Source organism: Poecilia reticulata, chromosome 9 (assembly GCF_904066995.2).
Source record: "Poecilia reticulata chromosome 9, P_reticulata-male-v2, whole genome shotgun sequence".
NCBI lineage: Eukaryota > Metazoa > Chordata > Actinopteri > Cyprinodontiformes > Poeciliidae > Poecilia > Poecilia reticulata.
Genome location: NC_088838.1, coordinates 5,072,039 through 5,091,246, shown reverse-complemented (window position 1 = coordinate 5,091,246; position 19,208 = coordinate 5,072,039). Strand labels below are relative to the sequence as shown.

Below are 19,208 nucleotides of genomic sequence, written 5' to 3'. Positions count from 1 at the left end.
TACACATCCACAGTTTTATCATCAATAATTCAGTTTTACTAAGGTTTAAGTGCTATATAAATATTGCACAGCAGAGGTTTAAGATTCGCTTTGATGCAGACAGGAGATCACTTCAACTCACAGCCATCAGGATCTACCACTCTTTGGAGCTTTAGATAATATCGGTTACAACAATATTGACCTTTATTCATCCCAAATATTTTAAGATGAATAAAGTATTTTTGAATTTGGAAAAAAAAAAATTGTGTATTGGAAACAGCATTAATAATTTCTCATGCTCATTTTAATAAAAACAAATCTAGTAGTAAATTGTTGTTAAATTATGGTGTTAAAACCTGTGTGTGTGTGTTTATCTATTTTTACACGCCAGTGTGTTATTGGCTACCTGTGTGTTGTTCCTCTACCTCTGAGACGTCTTGGTGAATGTATTTGCCTATGAAAAGTGTCCCCCGACACTTAAAAAAATACTTTTTCAAACGTTCAACTGGCTTAAAATCAAATCGAATCACGGAATGCATTTAAATGGAATGGTGACCCAAGTTTCATCATTCACAATGAGCCATCTGGAGGTGAAGTATGGCTCTGTGAAAGCAGAGAGACCTGCAGGCAGAGCCAGGCTCCCCAGAGGGCCCAAGCAGGCACTCGGCAGCCAAAGATAAACGACACTTTGGGGAGCAGACGCTGTACTTCTTCACTTTGTTGTCATACAAGCAGAATCAATACAATTTTCCCCTGCAGAGGTCACAGACACGTAGACGCATTTTGCACCGCAACTTTGATTTATCAGGTTCTTTAATTTTGGACGCTGCTAATGTTTTCCTTCCTTGGTCATGCTTAAAAAGCAGCAGCCAGCAGCTGGGAAATATGAATTTAACTGTGTAATCAAAGTCGGTCCAAAGACGGCAGCCTAAAATTTCCTCCCTGGCGACAAATTCATATGCACACTAAAGCTAAATGTCACCTGAAAGTGAGACAAAAATCAGCTGTATTTTGACATTTCATAACATTTTACTTTAAGCGTGACTAAGTTTTAAGTACATTTTCACCCAAAACAATGTTACATTTAAAGTAAACCCACAAATGCTGCGACAGACTGGCGACCTGTCCAGGGTGACCCCCGTCTCTCGCCCGGAACGTTAGCTGGAGATAGGCACCAGCAACCCTCCCGACCCCACTTAGGGACAAGGGTGTAAAGAACATGGATGGATGGATGGTAATCCCACAAATGGTCTTTTTTTGTACCAAAACACAATAATAAAGAACTTTTAAAACTGACTTCCATTTCATGTAAAATTGTGTCTTGGGGAGAACTTACATTGTACAGCTTTCCAAAAGCTATGCGGTTACAGTATAGTATTTTTACCTGAGGTTACCATGGTGATACAAGTCTGGTACTGGCCCGTCACTACAAATGACAGCCAAAATAATACCTGACATAACAGGAAACCTTGCATCTCTGTTGTTTTCTGAGACTTTGGCAGGTTCATATGATTCACAGGCTAGTTTAGGAACTTCCCCCAGAACCGGGCGGCTCAGTGCATTATTTACACTGAGTTAGTGTTTAAAACGTGTTTTCGGTCAGAACACCTTTTGGGTGCATTTCTTCCTATGTATATCTTCATTATCTGTCTTTGTATTTTTTCCTCATGAAACACATTTTTGACATGACCTGATTTTGTCATTCCCACTGCTGTAATGTCCAGGGGGTTATGGGGTCACTGGGTTACCAAGCGGTAGAAGTAGGCTCCGCTACTTCTAGGGTTCAGTCATCAGACGCTCTCACAGGAGATCAGCAGTGAAGTGACTCATTGTGTTTAGCCCTTGCTTGTGTAAACCGGACATCAGCTCCTCCATCATTGGCGCTCCGTGTGCGCGGCGCGTGTCCCTATGCCTGGGCACACAGCGGCTGACGAAGACAAACGGGCTTGTTACAAAAAAGTCACAGCTGCGCCGTAAAGTCTCACCTGACACTGTTTTCTGAACACTTGACCCACATCTCCCTCTACAGCTAAACAGGGAACGTAACACTGCAGCAGAAACATGGCTGTATCTGCTGTAGCCAGTCTTGCATATTCTATATATTTGCAGAACTGGCTACTTGAAGACTGTGGCACAGAAGGAGTCTATAACCTTCTTGTGTTTGTCTCTTCTGGTCTTAAGGTTGACAGCTAATTTGTTCCTATATGACCTTGTACAGACCTTTTTTTTATTACTGAAAGGAAAGCTTAAAAGGTATTCCACCTTTTTCAAACCCATGAGGTACAGCAGTAGGGAGGACTTAGCTGGGCCGTTGCAGTATATCACACTTGCATGATTTTGGGTTGATGAGGATGCGACAAAATTGTATTAATTATTGTTAAACTAAAAATGTCCACTTTTTCTTCAAATAAAGGGTTTGCATACTTACAAAAAGTATCTTAAAGAGGTTAAGAATTTTCCATGCTAGCTTTGGCATGTTGTGATGACTTCCTGAAGGTGGAATGTCAAAAAGGGCAAGAGTTTTTAAAGAGAGAGAGGCCTAATTTCAGGGGATTACATTTCAAAGTAAAATTTCTTTTAAGTTATATTTGACGTATACAGCATTTTTATAACAATTAATGGTAAGATAAGTAACATATTATGCTACAAAATTATTCTCTGTGGCTGGTAAATATAATACCGTCTCTTTAAGTTATTTTGGGATTAAAGCACTGGAACTGTGAGTCAGGCTAAAATTTAGCAACTTATAAACCTGCTTGCAATTATAGTTGTTATAAATAACAAAAATAACCAGAGTAAAAAAAAAATAAAAAAATTATCATCACATTGTCTTTGCCTAAAAGGGAAACGCATCATGTAAAAATAATATAGAGACTAGCTTTCTGGTTTATTGTGTCTTCATGTGTCTTTATGTGAAAACATTTCAGAGGTGGTTCAGGGTTGAGCAGTTGTCTGCGCTAGCATGCGTTCACAAACAACATCTATTAATACCCCTCCTCTGAGACCCAGCCGGCTTACCAGCTCCCACCGCCTGCACACAAACCCCCAGGATGGCTGTAGACGCCGACGGCGGTGGCAGCAGCAAGACAACGCCTGCGATGGGACAACAGGTGGGACCTGACCCAGGGTCAGCTCATATCAGACGTGCCATTTACAGCACGGGCAGCTGAGTTTGAACAACTGCCTTATGTTTTCACTCACCTCTGAAGCGGCCGCAATTACGCTTTTATTAAAATGAGAAATAAGAGCCGATGCCGTCACCTCGCAGAATGGTGAGGCGGCTTTTCTAACAAGCCGTGTTTCCACGAAGGAACGCGACAGACGCGGAAGATGATGAAGACGTCAGAGGTCGGCGGGGGAGCGCACCGTCACTGTGTCTGTTGGTCTGCACGTGCGTCAGCGTAGCGGCGTTTCTCTGCTGCTACTCTTCCTGCTATTGGTGGAGGTGCACCTGTGTGTCTGCTTTCAAGTGTGCGCCAGTCTGGGATTTCAAAAAGACAAATAGAAGACACTACCAAGCTAGAGTAAAGAGCAAGCTCAATATTTCAACAGAGACAAACTGTTTTTTTTTTTCCTACGGAAGCTTCTACAGTCTGTCTGCCACGGCTTCTGTGAATTTTTTTTATCGACTCTGGGGAGACAAAGTTATCCTGCACTTTATCCTATTCGAGAAATGCATGAATAAACTGTCCGAATGATCTCTGTCATTGATAAATGGCTGGTATGATGCTTTGGATTTATTTTAGCATCCAAGAGAAACATTACACTTGGAGGAGAGACGACTCGTCGCCTCCAGCTCTGCAGTCTGACCAAGGTTGCTTAGAGCTTGTGAAACATTCTTTGCGTTTGTTGAACCGTCTTTCTCAATCCTAAATTAAATCTGGCAGATAAATAAAAACCTGAGAGAGAAACTGTTTCCTTTAAGTGTTGTGGAAAAAAACTGTCACGGATTTCTCTGACCTTTGCTTCTTCTTTTTTTTGTTCTCAGTCCAAAATGTTTCAGTTGTTATTTTAAAACAAATATTTTATCATATTTGTTTTAGGGACAAAATATAAAATATATTATTTTATCATGAATATCACCTCTTGTTTTTGTACGTACATTACTGAAATGGCACTTAGAAAACTTCCATGGTCTTGTTGCTTATGTTTAATAAGATCTCCACAGCAGGATTTATCCAATTAAAGTCGGCACAGAGTAAGAAAAATAAACATTTCCAACTAAATCAACAAGCGTTTTGCTACGAACCGACAGAGGAAATGAGCTGCAGTAGAGTCGGCAGTTTGACCCTGCATGACTTTCATCAGAAAAACACAAAGCATGCCTGAGGAGTATGCTGAACTCTGGTTGGAGTTTACACATTAGCATTCTGAGCAGCTAGCCCCTTGGCAGTTCTGTCAAAATCCCTCGCAATTTAGAGCGGCAAATATAAAAATCAGGCCTGCGTATGGCTCCTAAAAGGGATGATTGAAAGGGCTCTTTCTCATTCACACAATTAAAGCAGAATTGCAAAGGCGGACAGCTGGCTTTTTGAGAACTTGGAATCAATTGCACCAATAAACACGAGCTGTTCCTTCAAAAACAAACTGAATCAATCTGCCGCTCTGTGATAAACGGCTGAAGGGAGCCGTACAAATTTATGTTTACACTAAGCTTCTCAGACAATCATGTTTAAATGGGAAGCAGTCAGAATTATGAATATTTCAGATTGCTAACTTAGAAAGGCGTTACGAGCTAAAATAAGAATCAAAAGATAAGCAAGGTGGGGCTCATCGTTTTAAGTGCTGACATGAAAAGCTGTTATTTTTGCCCCACTGACTACCCAAGGATCAAAAAAGAAGAGCTTAATGAGTCTTAGATTTTTCTCTCATTCAAAGGATGTGCTTAATTTTTCCTATCACTAGTCATTTAATCTGTAAATTTCTTTGCTCCTGTCTTCTGAGTTGCTGAGTTTTTGCTCCCGTAAAAGAACTTCTCTCAGGAAACGTTCAGCACCTTGAAAGCTGCAGAAGGAGAATTGCAATTAAAATAAATGGTGTAGCCTCAGTCAGTTTCTACTTCTTTGTCGGGTTCAAACTGATTGCTTTTTCCTTTTTCACTGTGGGGAAAAACGTAAAACAGCTGCGAGATGCCTTCGTTTATCAAGCACAAAGCGCAACACACTCCCTGCACCTGAATACAAACAAGCAGCTCCCGCGCTGGCTGTCAGCTGAAAAAGTTATTAATGCTCTCTTGAGTGTCAGAAAAACTCCCACGCGGAGGAACTCACATCTTTTGGAAGTCGAACGTGGTATAATTGGGCCACTCGATGTAGCACACCACGCGGTCGGGCAGCTGGTACGTGTTGGAGTAGTAGTACTGGGGAAAGGCCAGGAGCAGAGCCAGAACCCAGGTCACACCAACCACCACCTTGGTCTCCGTGGACGACATGCGCTGCTGCAGAGGGTGGATGATGGCCATGTACCTGCGGAAGCAAAGACAAATTACAATGGCTGTTGGCATTGTAACATTTGCCCATTTACAGGAGTGACTTGTTGGGCAATATTTTGTTTAGAGGAGCAGGTTTTTTTGATGTTGCGCCCATTTGCAGTCACACCAACGTAATGTGAGTTCCAGTCGCCACCATGGCCAAATTTCATCCCCTATGGCCACGTAGGCCATTTCTACAAACACTGGTGAAACAATGGGTCGTTCTTAAGAACTCGGTGGATTTACTTCTGGTCCTGTGACAGAAGGAGACCCGCGCAATAAGTTGAGAAATGTTCTCACTGCTAAGAGAAACTTATTTCGGACAGTGTAACACTCTCAACTTAATGGGAACAGTTCAGGGGGGCCCCATTCCTGTTCTGACGCAGCTGCACGTCACAAAGCCAGATCCGTAAAAACATGCAAAGTGTGTTTGATGGGGAAGTCCTTGATTAGTCAACACAAAGTTTTCACCTAAACCCAACTAATCCATGTAATCCAACACCAGTGTCTGACCTCACAAATAGATGAACAACCAAATATTGTCATAAACCATCACCAGGAGAGCTGAAGCTGCTTCAACTGAGAGTGGATCCTCAAATCAAACTTCGCTGATTAATAATGGGATACCACTCAGTTCATTTTTTGTGTGAAGGCAGCAAATACTTTCAGCAATGTAATGTAATAAAGAGCAAGTTTCCCTCTGGCTAAACAACATAAAACCGTGCAACCTAAAAAACAAGAAATCTGCCGATGTCCAAATGTGGTTAAAAGGTGTTTTTCCCCCCCGCAATATTCTCTAACAAACTCTGACAGATCAACAGAACATGTATTTGTACACTGATTAAAAAGTACAAGTTGTATAAGTTGCTGCCTGCATGCAACAGAAACACACATCACATATGTCATATTGTGTTTTAAAAGTCTTTTTTTTCTGCTTTAGAATTATGCCCTAGTTAGTGTTGCTCCACATACAATTCTAATAAAATACATTAGTTTGTTGTTAAAATATGAAGCAATTTTAGGTGGACACAGAATGACCCAATTTTCATTTGTGCTCTCACAATCCAAGCTGTACCTTCCAGTCATGAAACCCACTGTGGACACAACATGCTCTCTAAATTGTCATGAAAAATGTTCAAAGGCCCGACCGTCATCGCCTGCTTGAAAGCCAAACAATGTCTTCCAGAAGCACGGAGCATCCGTCTGCCTCGCTCACCTGGGACACAACCTTTACTCACTGTAAGACAATGTTATCTGCACCAACACATGGCTCATAGAAGACCGACTCAATGAATGTTTTCACACAGAAAATCCCTCAGCTTTCGAATTAGAGTGCAGTCTGTAAAAATGTAAAAATATATATATATATATATATATACAGTCATATGAAAAAAGTTTGGGCACCCCTATCAATCTTAATTATTTTTATTTCTAAATATTTGGATGTTTGCAACAGCTATTTCAGTTTGATATATCTAATAACTGATATACACAGTAATATTTCAGTATTGAAATGAGGTTTATTGGACTAACGGAAAAAGTGCAGTACGCATTAACACAAAATTTGACAGGTGCAAAAGTATGGGCACCTCAACAGAAAAGTGACATTAATATTTAGTAGATCCTCCTTTTGCAAAAATAACAGCCTCTAGTCGCTTCCTGTAGCTTTTAATGAGTTCCTGGATCCTGGATGAAGGTATTTTTGACCATTCCTCTTTACAAAACAATTCCAGTTCAGTTAAGTTTGATGGTCGCCGAGCATGGACAGCCCGCTTCAAATCATCCCACAGATGTTCAATGATATTCAGGTCTGGGGACTGGGATGGCCATTCCAGAACATTGTAATTGCTCCTCTGCATGAATGCCTGAGTAGATTTGGAGCGGTGTTTTGGATCATTGTCTTGCTGAAATATCCATCCCCGGCGTAACTTCAACTTTGCAACTGATTCTTGAACATTATTCTCAAGAATCTGTTGATATTGAGAGGAATCCATGCGACCTTCAACTTTAACAAGATTCCCAGTGCCGGCACTGGCTACACAGCCCCAAAGCATGATGGAACCTCCACCAAATTTTACAGTGGGTAGCAAGTGTTTTTCTTAGAAAGCTGTGTTTTTTTGCCGCCATCCATAACGGCTTTTTTTTATGACCAAACAACTCAATCTTTGTTTCATCAGTCCACAGGACCTTATTCCAAAATGAAGCTGGCTTGTCCAAATGTGCTTTTGCATACCTCAAGCGGCTCTGTTTGTGGTGTGCTTGCAGAAACGTCTTCTTTCGCATCACTCTCCCATACAGCTTCTCCTTGTGCAAAGTGCGCTGAATTGTTGAACGATGGACAGTGACACCATCTGCAGCAAGATGATGCTGCAGGTCTTTGGAGGTGGTCTGTGGGTCGTCCTTGACAGTTCTCACCATTCTTCTTCTCTGCCTCTCTGAAATTTTTCTTGGCCTGCCACTTCTGGGCTTAACAAGAACTGTCCCAGTGGTCTTCCATTTCCTTACTATGTTCCTCACAGCGGAAACTGACAGCTGAAATCTCAGACAACTTTTTGTATCCTTCCCCTAAACAACTATGTTAAACAATCTTAGTTTTCAGATCATTTGAGAGTTGTTTTGAGGTGCCCATGATGTCACTCTTCAGAGGAGATTCAAATAGGAGAACAACTTGGATTTGGCCACATTAAATACCTTTTTTCATGATAGGCTACACCTGGCTATGAAGTTCAAAGCTTAATGAGGTTACCAAACCAATTTTGCGTTTTAGTAAGTCAGTGAAAAGTAGTTAGGACTATTCAAATCAATAAAATAATGAGGGGACCCAAATTTTTGCACCTGTCAAATTTTGTTTTAATGTATATTGCACATTTTCTGTTAGTCCAATAAATCTAATTTCAATACAGAAATATTACTGCGTCCATCAGTTATTAGATATATCAAACTGAAGTAGCTGTTGCAAACACCCAAATAATTAAGATTAGTAGGGGTGCCCAAACTTTTTCATATGACTGTATACATGCAGTGGCTTGCAAACTTATGTATTTTGTCACATTACAACCGCAAACATCAACAAATTCCACTGGATTTTAATGTGAGAGACCAACACAAAGTGATATACAGTTGTGAAGTGGAAAGAAAATTATACATGATTCAAAAGATTTTTTGCAAATGAAAAACTGTGAAAATTGCTGTGTGCAAAAATATCCAGCCAACTTCTCTCTCTGAGTGCAACTGATTGCCCTCAGACGTCGCCTGCTAGTGACTTAAACTTCCCAACTGTATGCCGCTTTTTGTTACTCTGTCACATTAAATTCCAACAAAAATGTTTCTCTGTTTGTGGTTGAATGGGACAAAATGTGGAAAAGTTCAAGAGCCATGAATGTGGAGTGTAAAATATTTCACATTGAGGACCAAGAGCTACAGTTCTGTGTTTGGAATTGAACCATCCAGTATCTGGCTAAGGCCTCCATACCCACTGAACTTTTTACATTTTACAACATATTTTATCAGATAAAAAATCTGATAGTAACCCAAGCGTCCTTGCGTTACTAAAAATCATAAATCTGATTGTTTCTGTGATGCAGACTTAACATGGTGGATAAAGACTTGCAGGATGATGGCATTTCCACCGTCTGGCTCTTAGACTGCTGTTTCAGTTAAAAAATAACAACTGTTTTACAAATATGAAATTTAATTTTCACTCTGAAGAAAATAACTTTTTTTCTCTCTCCGTAAAGGATCAAACATCGTCCTCCCTGGAGAGAAACCAACACCAGAGTTAAAAAAAAAAAAAGAAAAGAAAAGGAAAATGTATCTGGCATATAACAGACTGTAAGAATTCTCATCAAATCAGTCCCAAATGGGCCAGAGCAATCATTTCACATATTCATAACTATGCTTCTAATCAGACAGACAATGGGGAGCATGAATAACTTATGACTGACCTGTTACATCATTATCAGTGAGTCTCACTGAAAAATTTCAATAAAACCCTGTTACTTTCAGGTAGCTGATTGCTTCTGCACTTTCTTCAGGAGAAAATAAGGAAATTATGAATGCATCGCTTATTAAAGGGAGAGAAATGTGTTAATCAAAACAGTTCAACAACGCTGCATGATGTTTTTTATATTCCATTTTTTTTTATTTATTTTTACCAGTAATGTGTTTTGATTAACAGGCATTAAAAGTAGGCACCATAACTGCGCAAATCCAAAAGCTAAGTGCAGCATATTATCTTCTTGGAACAGAGCATCGTTTATCAAAGATATAATATTTTTGGATGCATTTTAACCAAGTTTGTCAGTCAAACACCGCTGTGAGCCAAACAGGTCTATAATTAAAGTCCGGAGCCCACCAAAAGCACGAATGAATCCGCTATGCGGACATTCTAATTACATCCGTCACACGTGGAGCTGCTTGGAATCAAAAGCTTCCCGCAGTCATCTGAAACTTGGAGAGCGCATCGTTGGCTTTACTCTGCTTTGACTTCAAACAGAGCGGGCGGCCATGTTGCTTTGCTGTTGCACAGGTGAGTCATGTAAGCAAGCTGGTGTTGTTTGAACCAAACCCACGCCTGCAGTGGACAGCTCAGATCATTAACACTCCTGCTGCTATGCAATCACTTTGATTTTGGTTTTACCAAATCATTGGAGCAACAGAAGTAAACATTCAGTTCCACAATGAGCTGCGTTTTACTGAAAGGGGCAGGATTGTGTGTTTTCCAGGAACGTTGGGCCATTTTATGGCACAGTCAAATATCTGTTACCTTCAGTTGTTATAAAAAAAGCTCTCTATATATAAAAGATGAATTAAAGGAAATTCGATTTTCTAATACTTAACAATTTAAAAATAGGCTTATTCCTCTAAAATCTGATACTAGTTAGTTTAATTCATTGTCAGGCAGAGCCTGAATCCAAAAAGGAATCATTTGCCTCAACCAATAAACATACAAAGCTCTCATCTGAACGTACCACAGTAGTTAAAATATTAGAACACAAATTCCTATCATGTTCAATTAAAAATAAAGCCCATAGAATCATTATCAAACAATAAAAAAAAGTAGCAACATAACTGCTCTGCCGCTCTGTAAACTGGAGCAAAATTAGAGGCTATTCAAATGTTAAGTTGGCCGTAAAAAATGCTGCCAACGCTCTCACAGAGATCAAACTTACACTGCGCTAACCTCTGGCATGATTTCATGCCACTGTTTATATTCAGATTTTGTCACATAATGAGAGGACGCTGACAGCAAACAGATAAAGTTTAATGGGAGGCAGCACAGCCTTATCTTTGCTGTTCTGATGCTTTGCTGAGCACAGCAGGAGTTTGATGAGTTACTATGATAACATGACTCTGTTTCTGCCACTCTGAACATAAGTGGGTTGTGCATTAAAGTGATTTAGTAAAATAATCTGCTATTTTTTAGAGGTTTTACTATACAGAAATGTGGCATCGTGACTTCATACGTGCAAATCCTTTCCCCCAGCTACTTGACGGAGAGCAAGAAGCTGCTCACCAACGATGCCTAGTATTGGTTTTAGCTATCAAGATGTCAACATAACTTGCTAAATTTTAAATGTACGCCAGCGATGTAAGAGACAAAGTTTCACGGTGCTTTACTGGCATCAACTTTAGGTCAGGAAAATGTTTTAAAGAAAAAAAGCAGCGAGGGAACGTAGGTCAATGTAGGTCAATTATGCTAGTTTGACTTTGGAAAATGTAATGTGGATGAGCTGCAGAATTTGGTGTGTTTCTGTTCAGTTAGAAAATTTTAAAAACGGCGACCTAAGCACAAAGTTTCTGACAGATCATCAGTAGGGCAGGAGTTTAAGTTAACTAATCAGCCACAACTGTGTTAGCTTAGCTAATAGCAGCGGTAGCTAATCTACCACAGCAATCCCTCATTAATAATCGCAAAATAAACATTAAGTCTAACAATATAGCACTTTAGTGAACTGAGTGTTCTGCTCTTTGTGTGGGACATATTTGCCTGCTTTTTGGTGTTGGTCCTAACATATTAGCAGGTTTGTTGTCAGTTGCTATAGCAATAAGTCTGCATGTAGCGTAACTGACACACAGAGAGAGAAAAAAGAATACAAGCGGTTTTGAGTTGTTCAACACTTTTTCTGTGTTATTTCCCCTTTGCTGTGGCACACTGCAGTAAATTAATAATACCTACATCTCCAGGTTACATTTAGTTAATGGAATTGTTCTACCGTGGTTATGAATGGTGTGTGAAATAATAGTGGTTTTTTTTGCCCCCCAGTATTGTACCCACGTGCAAAATATCCATGTAAGATGTAAGATGCAACGTGTCAATAGTGGTGCTTGTGAAAATCAATTATTGCTGTAGGAACCGCAATTCTTTAAAAAACAGAATTTATCATTTTCTGTTTGGTTCTTGTTTCCCTTTATAGTTTTCTAAACCTCGAATCCAAGCTCCTGAGTTGACACTTTGTTTGGCACAGCCTATACTAAGTTTTGTTTGCCAGTTGGCACACATCTTTGCAACATTAGTCGTTGCATCTCTTGGTATTTGCGCTTGCCAAATCAAGGATTTTTTTTTCTGCTTTATTCTTCTCTCCAGCTCTGTTTCCACCCCAAATGTTTTAGCTAATAAAGTTTGTAATTTTCTCATCCATCTGCTTCCTGCCCAAGAGTCCACATTTGGGTCCTCTCCACTCCTTCCTCACAGAGACTGAAGTTTGGTAGCGGACTTAAACCTGCTGCATTCATACAATATGCTGGAGAAATTTCATCTTGTGAAAGGTGAGAATAAAAAAAACACACGGTAAATGGTAAATGGACTGAACTTTTAAAGCTTGACCACTCCAAGCTTTTTATGCTAGAGTCACATTCACCCATTCACACTCACATACGCTGATGCATTCACACACCGATACACAGATCACATACCTGTGTCATTCAAGTCAGATAGTTTTGTGTCCATATACACATAAAATATTTATATATTTTGGACCGCACCTTCACAAAACTCCTTTTCTGCTCGTTCATTCAACCAAATTCTTCACTGAACTCTGTGCATTTTATTAAATTTGATTATTATATGTCCAACTTTCTTGGAGTATTTTAGCTTCATCCAAGACTAAAGTCTACAAAAATCTAGCATCAAGAATTGCTTTTAGTAGACTCTGCACAGAAAAGTCAAAGTCTTCAGACCTCATTTATTTTGCTTTGTTACACTTGTACACCCAATTATAAGATTAACTACTGGCAAGAATTAGTTAGAATTTTGTCATTGACATCACTTTGAGTTGTTGCGCAAACATGTGGGGAAAGTAAAGTTAAAGAACTAAGAGGACTCGCTAACACATGCCAGGTTTGCATTAAAATGAATCTGTTTTTATGAAAAATTGTTTTAATATGTATTTAGACATCAGTTATATAATCATATGAGAATGTGCAATACCTTACTACCGTACTTACACCCCTTCAGCATTTCACATTTTCTCGCTTTACACCATAAACTGAAAAGAATTTTATATTAATGACCGACCAACACAAAGTAGTATACCGTATTTTCCGCACTATAAGGCGCACCGGATTATAAGGCGCACCTTCAATGAATGGCCTATTTTAAAACTTTTTTTTCATATATAAGGCGCACCGCATTATAAGGCGCACAGAATAGACGCTACATTAGAGGCTGGAGTTGCGTTATGCATCCACTAGATGGACTAAACGGAATGTCAACAAAACAGTCCGACGCCGGTGGCGAGGAAAGCCTTCCGTGACTGGGCCGGGGCGTGGCCGGACGATGGTCACCCTTCTCCATTCGCGCACAGCATGTTCGTGGAGAACGTGGTGCTAAATGACCTGCAGACGACCTGATTCTAGATGGTCGGTAGGTAGATAGGTCAGTCAAACTTTATTAACAAACCAGCGTTCTGACAACTATCCCAGCATGCACCGCGCGCAGCCTATTGTTTTAATCTTTCGATTCCTCGTGTTAGAAAGGTCTCCAATGAACCTCCTGCTTCAAACGTGTCTGTGTTCAATATCTGATTCCGCTCAGGGGGGATTGCTCCTTACCAGATGTACAGATGTAAGCAGCATGGGGGGGGCGGGGGGGGAGCGGGGGGAGGGGGGCTGCCAGGTTTTGTGGGTGACATGCACCTCCAATTACCCACAAATAACATCCAAACTGCAGCGGCTCGATATATAAACACCGTGAGGCTGCTTCACTGTTTTTCCCTAGATGTCAGCGATTAAGAATGAAGAAGCAGAAGTGACAGCTAGGACTGCTTGCCTTCGAGGTTGCCGGCTTTTTTTTTTTTTTTTCAAATTGCATTTGATGCTAAGATGGAGTAATTTAATCAGGAATTTGTTTCCTCTGGTTTATTGTTCTCACAAGGGTATGCTGTTGTTGTTTTGCAGAAGGTTAGGTGAAATTATCATCAACATTTGGAAAGAGATAGGGCATGTGGAGGTGCACATGATCTGTGTGTGTGTGAGGTGTTTGAGCTGGGTGATAGATTGTAGGCGGGATTCTGCTCCTAAAGTTAACAACCCGCAAACCCTCCTGTGCAAAACTTTCTGTTCTCATATTGTGAATGAAAAAATAGTGGAAGTGGATCCATAGTTCATGTGCGGATAGAAATACATTCTATGTGTGTGTTTGTGTGACCAGCATGCCCACCTCATAAGCTCATGTCAGGTCAGATTGATGCAGAGGTACACCAATGCTTGTGGCAAAAAATAACAAATTTAAATAATTGTGATATTATCAAAAATTCCACACTTCATGCAATGTGACCTACATGAGCTGCATTTCTGTTTACCGCATAATTGCGCAATTTGATATTTCGAAGATAAATTTGCTTAATGGAAACACAGAAATTTTGAAAACTAATTTTTTGATCAAAAGTTTTGGCACCAGGCTGAGTTGAGGTTTTTTTTGGGGGGGAGCGTCTAAATATTGATTTATTTTGCAAAACTGCAATGGAAACACTTGTTACGTCACACAATCAACAACCAAATGTTGCTACTGGCACAAACCATGAAGAAGAAAACAGGAAGTAGCTGGAAGCCGATATTTTTTAATGACTTGCCGCGTGAACAAACTTATTCGTGTGTGTGACAAACATGGACTTTAATATTCACATCACTGAGAAAAAGGCAGTGAGAGCCACTTGAAACATCACTGCTGTGGTTCTGTTAGCGTGCTAACAGATTTTGATTACCAGCATTTTGCAGGTAAAGCTGTTGCAGCCATCAGCTCCTCTGGAGCACGAGAAGAAAAAACTCCCTCTTCTCTGTGTTTGTGCCTGTCTGCCATTACTTGTTACACCAGATCCAGTCACAACTAATTCAGTCTCTCCATGCTCCACCGCACATTAAGAGAGATGCGCAGTGACGTGAAGGAGCTTCGTTATAAAGACAAAGCTATGTCATTCCAGGATGTGCTTCTCGTTATAGTGAGAAAGTTCAAAGCAATACGCCGAACACCTTTTGTGCAAGTGTTGACCTGATCAGCGGTTTCCACAAAGACAATTACATTTAAAGTCAAACTGCTGAAGACAGAACAGCTGGGTTAGATTGAAGAACAAAAAGTTCTTCAACTTTAGACAAAAAGGTTCAGTCGTTGCTTAATGATTCAATTTCCTGACTTATTTTTTTCTAAATCTCCCTTCTTACTTTTGAGTATCTGCTTAGGTTGCATCTTATTAAACTACGTGATATTGTTTTTCATAAATCTGGAATTCTACATAGGACAATGTCCAGGTTTAGTGTTGCATCTGAAATTATCCAAACCCCCACTGTGGATACAAGAAAAAAAAAAACTGATTTATGCACTGTTATTCAACTGGCTTGAATATTGTAAGATGTATATTTTTAGTGTTTTTGTTGTGATTGTTGTTATTTCTCATGTATCTGCAGAAGATGGCTGCCAAATTCCAGTGAACGTGCTTCCTGAGAGAGCAGAAAGCAGAAATTGCTGACTTACAGCTAAAAATGAGCTGAAGGTGAGGAAAGAGCTGAGCACAGTGATTAATGACCACAACAAGGAGAAGTCGGTTGTAATTGTCATCTACTTTTCACTTTATAATCTGACACAGTAGCTATGTTTCCATTATAAACGTGCGCAAATCTGTGTCTATATTCTGCAAATGTCGAAAAAATACAATTTCACAAATGCAGTGTTTCCATTAAGCAAGAAATTAAGATAGAATCACATGAGAATAAGCATGTTTACATTATAAGTCATTAAAAATCATGGAAACAATGGATGTGAACATCTACATGAAATATATTGATGATTCAGCCAATCAGAGGAGACGTTTGTGTTGGAAAGATAAGCCCCGCCTACTTGGGAGTGGCTATGTCTGTGTTGTGTTTTGAGGAAATTGTAGTTGGTGATTTTACAGAAGAGCGATGGAGTTGATTAACAACCTTTTATGATCTGTGTGAGAGCTCTGAAACAAAACAAAAAAAAAACATCCTCCTCCTACCACTTCCTGTTGTCTTCTTTGTGATTTTCGCCAGTAGTAACATCCAGTTTTACAAAATACACCTATTTCAATTCGACCGAAAAATCACCTCATCCTAGCATGTAAACTTTTTATCAAAAAAACGTGTTTTTTTTTTGTTTTTTTAATTAACATGTTAAGCAAACACATTTCGACAAAATGCAATGTTTGGGAAAATCCTTAACTCTCTATTAAAAATTATTGTGCGAACTGGTGGAAGGGCTTTTTCATGACTCCTGACGACTCAAAGCATTATCTTCATCAGCACACTGCATGCAAATTAGCTCTGATGTTTCTTGTTATTGATGCCGGCCGAAGCGATGAGCCAGTTGGCTTTCATTCGAGAAGCTTTGAGAGAGCTGATCATGTCATGTACGCTGACTTTTATGTCTGAGCTTAATTGAATGTCAAACTCGATGCGCATAAACTATGTCAAACCATAACTGCATGACTAAAAAGAAGAGGAAAAGCTTTATTCAGCACTTGGTGGAAAAAATAAAAAAAAACTTGAAAGAGTGAAGAAGTTCTCCTGCCCCGATTTCCAAATCAAAGAGAACCTGACAGGAGGTGAATTTATGAATCTGTTCTCATTTTTACCGTCGTCATGGCTCCTTTTCAGTCATCGCGTAATCTCGTTGTAGTGGGGAGGGAAAGAGGGAAGGCGGGGGGAAAACACTTCCTTCTTTCTTTTCATTCTCAGGGTATAGATCACGGACAAGCCGAAGGACGAGACCAGATTAGCGTCCTCTGATCGCCCCTCTGGGAGCAGCAGGGAGGAAAAGAAGAAGTGAAAACGAGAATGAAAACAGCTCGCCATAAACCATCCCTTTTCTTGCTGCACAGTGTCTCCGTCAGACCGCATAGGCTGCCTGATTTCTAAACTTAAGCTATCAATGTTTCATCTGCTGGAAAGTTCTCTCCCAAGTAGTGGCTCAGAGGTCAGAGAGCTATGCAAGCGCGTGCAGAGCTGTCAGGTTTTAATCCCCGTGGTGAATGAATTATTCTATGAGCAGCCTTATGACATTCAGCACAATGCAGGGACTGGAGAGAGTAGACAAAGGAACAATGCCTGACATACACACACACACACACCTTACTCCCAGCCAGCTTCTTCTACAGTCCTTGTTTATGTTTCGAACGAAACTGAGGTCAAGGTAAAAACGTGGAGGTTTTGTCTGCTGTCCCATCTGTCAACAGAAATATGCTATTGTTATTAAAGATAGATTTATTTTCAGTGTGGCTATGAGTTAGCATTTGGTCTGTGTCAAATTGAAATTGGCAGAGGGTGACTGCAAACAATATGTGAACACAGAGAACTAATACTTTGACGTTAACAGCTGCTCAGAGGCATTGAAGAAGCTCAACTCCCAAAACCTCTTTTTTCTGTGATTTCATGTCCAACTCGCCTCCATCGAGCCGTTCCTCCACGTTATTCCTGGAGGATTTTTAGAAAACAATCCTATTTTCAAATTTGCACAACTTGCAAGCTTTTTTTCAGACCACGAGTGTTATTTGTTTGATTTAACTTGACCTTACCTAATCTAATCTAATTAATCTGATAATCTAAATCTAAACTAATGTAATCTAATTAATATGATCTAATCTAATCAATCTAATCTAATGTACTCTAATCTGCGGGCGAATTCAGATTAACTTAATAGTTAGACTGTCTGTCATATGACCTAGCTGGATGTTCAAAGGCTCACAGTTCACCCCAGGAGGGATGGGATTTACAAATGTTTGAAGAAATCCGAATGTTGTGAACTTGTTCCTCATAAAAAATAATAATGAAATAAACCTTTAAAAGATTAGCTTACTTTAACTTAGGTATTTATTTTTTCTTTCTAAAGCAGCCTGGCCTGGAGTGATTTATTTTATCACTTTAAAGGAAGATTGGGAAAGACTTTGATCAGAATTAGCATTTAAGGTCAGATGAGATGTTTTTTTCTGGGAAATATACTTTGTTTTACCGTTTAGTCAGCAGAAAAGTGCATTTAGACGCTGCTGGCTCTCATTGGCTCAAACTGATAGTTTTGTTTTTTTCGACTGTCAACCAATCACTGTTCCATTGTCCAATAAGTGCCAAGAATCCACCTGAAGCTTCTTGGTACCAATCCAAACATCTAATGCAGTGTTTGGATATTAAACCAGCACTACATATACTCTACTGCACCCGTCCCTTGTGCCTGTTCTCTGTCTCATTCAGTAGTTGAGGAGGAAAGTCAGGTGCTGAAACTCAATTTTATTATGTTCAAATCGCTGCATTTCTGAAGCAAGTGAAGACATATTTTAATACTCACTTTTATAATGTTAAACATTAACCATTTGTGCAGCGCCATGCTGAAACAATTTTGTGTTTCCTGATTTGAACAGTTTGTTCCAACCTGTGCACAAAGTAAGGTCGGTGAAGACTTTTTTCCCCCAAAATTCTCCTTTTTCCATTTTTATTTTTGTGAATTCGAGCTTTTCTGTTTTATCCATATTTATTAACCCTAGTGTTATAATGGGGTAAATGAAAATAAGCGACCAAATCAAGAGTTTCACATTTAACTTTTAAAAAAATGAATGTTTTTACAAAGTATTTAAAAGTATATACTTGATTTTTTTTTAAAAACAACTAAGACATTATGCCCAAAACAAAGAATATTTTGTCCTTCACATGTGAAAAAGAAAATTTTCTCTTTAAAAATGCTCTCGAGTTTTACTCAACAGTCAAAATGTTGAGTAAAACTCAAACAATAACAGCCTGTGACAGATGTTTTTTCCATCTGTCACAAACGTCTCTGCTGAAGAGCATGGCTGTCAGTCTGTTTGTTTAGACTCCCGTTTTGGCGGCGCTTATCCAAAAGTGATTTTGTTTTTTTTCTTCTTAAATGAGTATCTGATTCTGCACACATAGCAATAAACCTTCAATAAACTCTTTCCTTGCTTCTGCTAATTTAATTAAATATTCAAGACTTATCAGGCGTGAGTAGCTAACCAGCTCCTTTGTGTTTCTAATGTGGCTCTTCACTGTAACTAGTCGTATCCTTATGCATCGTCCCAATTTGTGCTAACAAAATGTAGACAATAATTTAACACAAATTGCATTAATCTTTACATTTTTATTTTGGATTTGTTTTGGTGTTTTACTGAGGGATTTTTCTTTTTTTTTGCCATGGCTCAACAAAATCCAGGTAAAAACAGGTACGGGAGCTCCAGTGGACAAAATACCTAATTATCATATTAACCCCTGCAACTTAAAAAAAAAAAAGATGTTGCTGAAGGTC

The 19,208-nt window shown here is 39.4% G+C and overlaps 1 protein-coding gene across 1 annotated transcript in view; it reads right to left on the bottom strand.

Moving 5' to 3' along the window:
* Positions 1-19,208, bottom strand: part of tacr1a (tachykinin receptor 1a) — a 48,264-nt gene that overhangs the window by 16,327 nt on the left and 12,729 nt on the right. Inside the window, exon 3 of the mRNA XM_008417286.2 lies at positions 5,250-5,444. Coding sequence (XP_008415508.1) covers positions 5,250-5,444 — 195 coding nt within the window. The remainder of the gene's footprint in view (positions 1-5,249; positions 5,445-19,208) is intronic.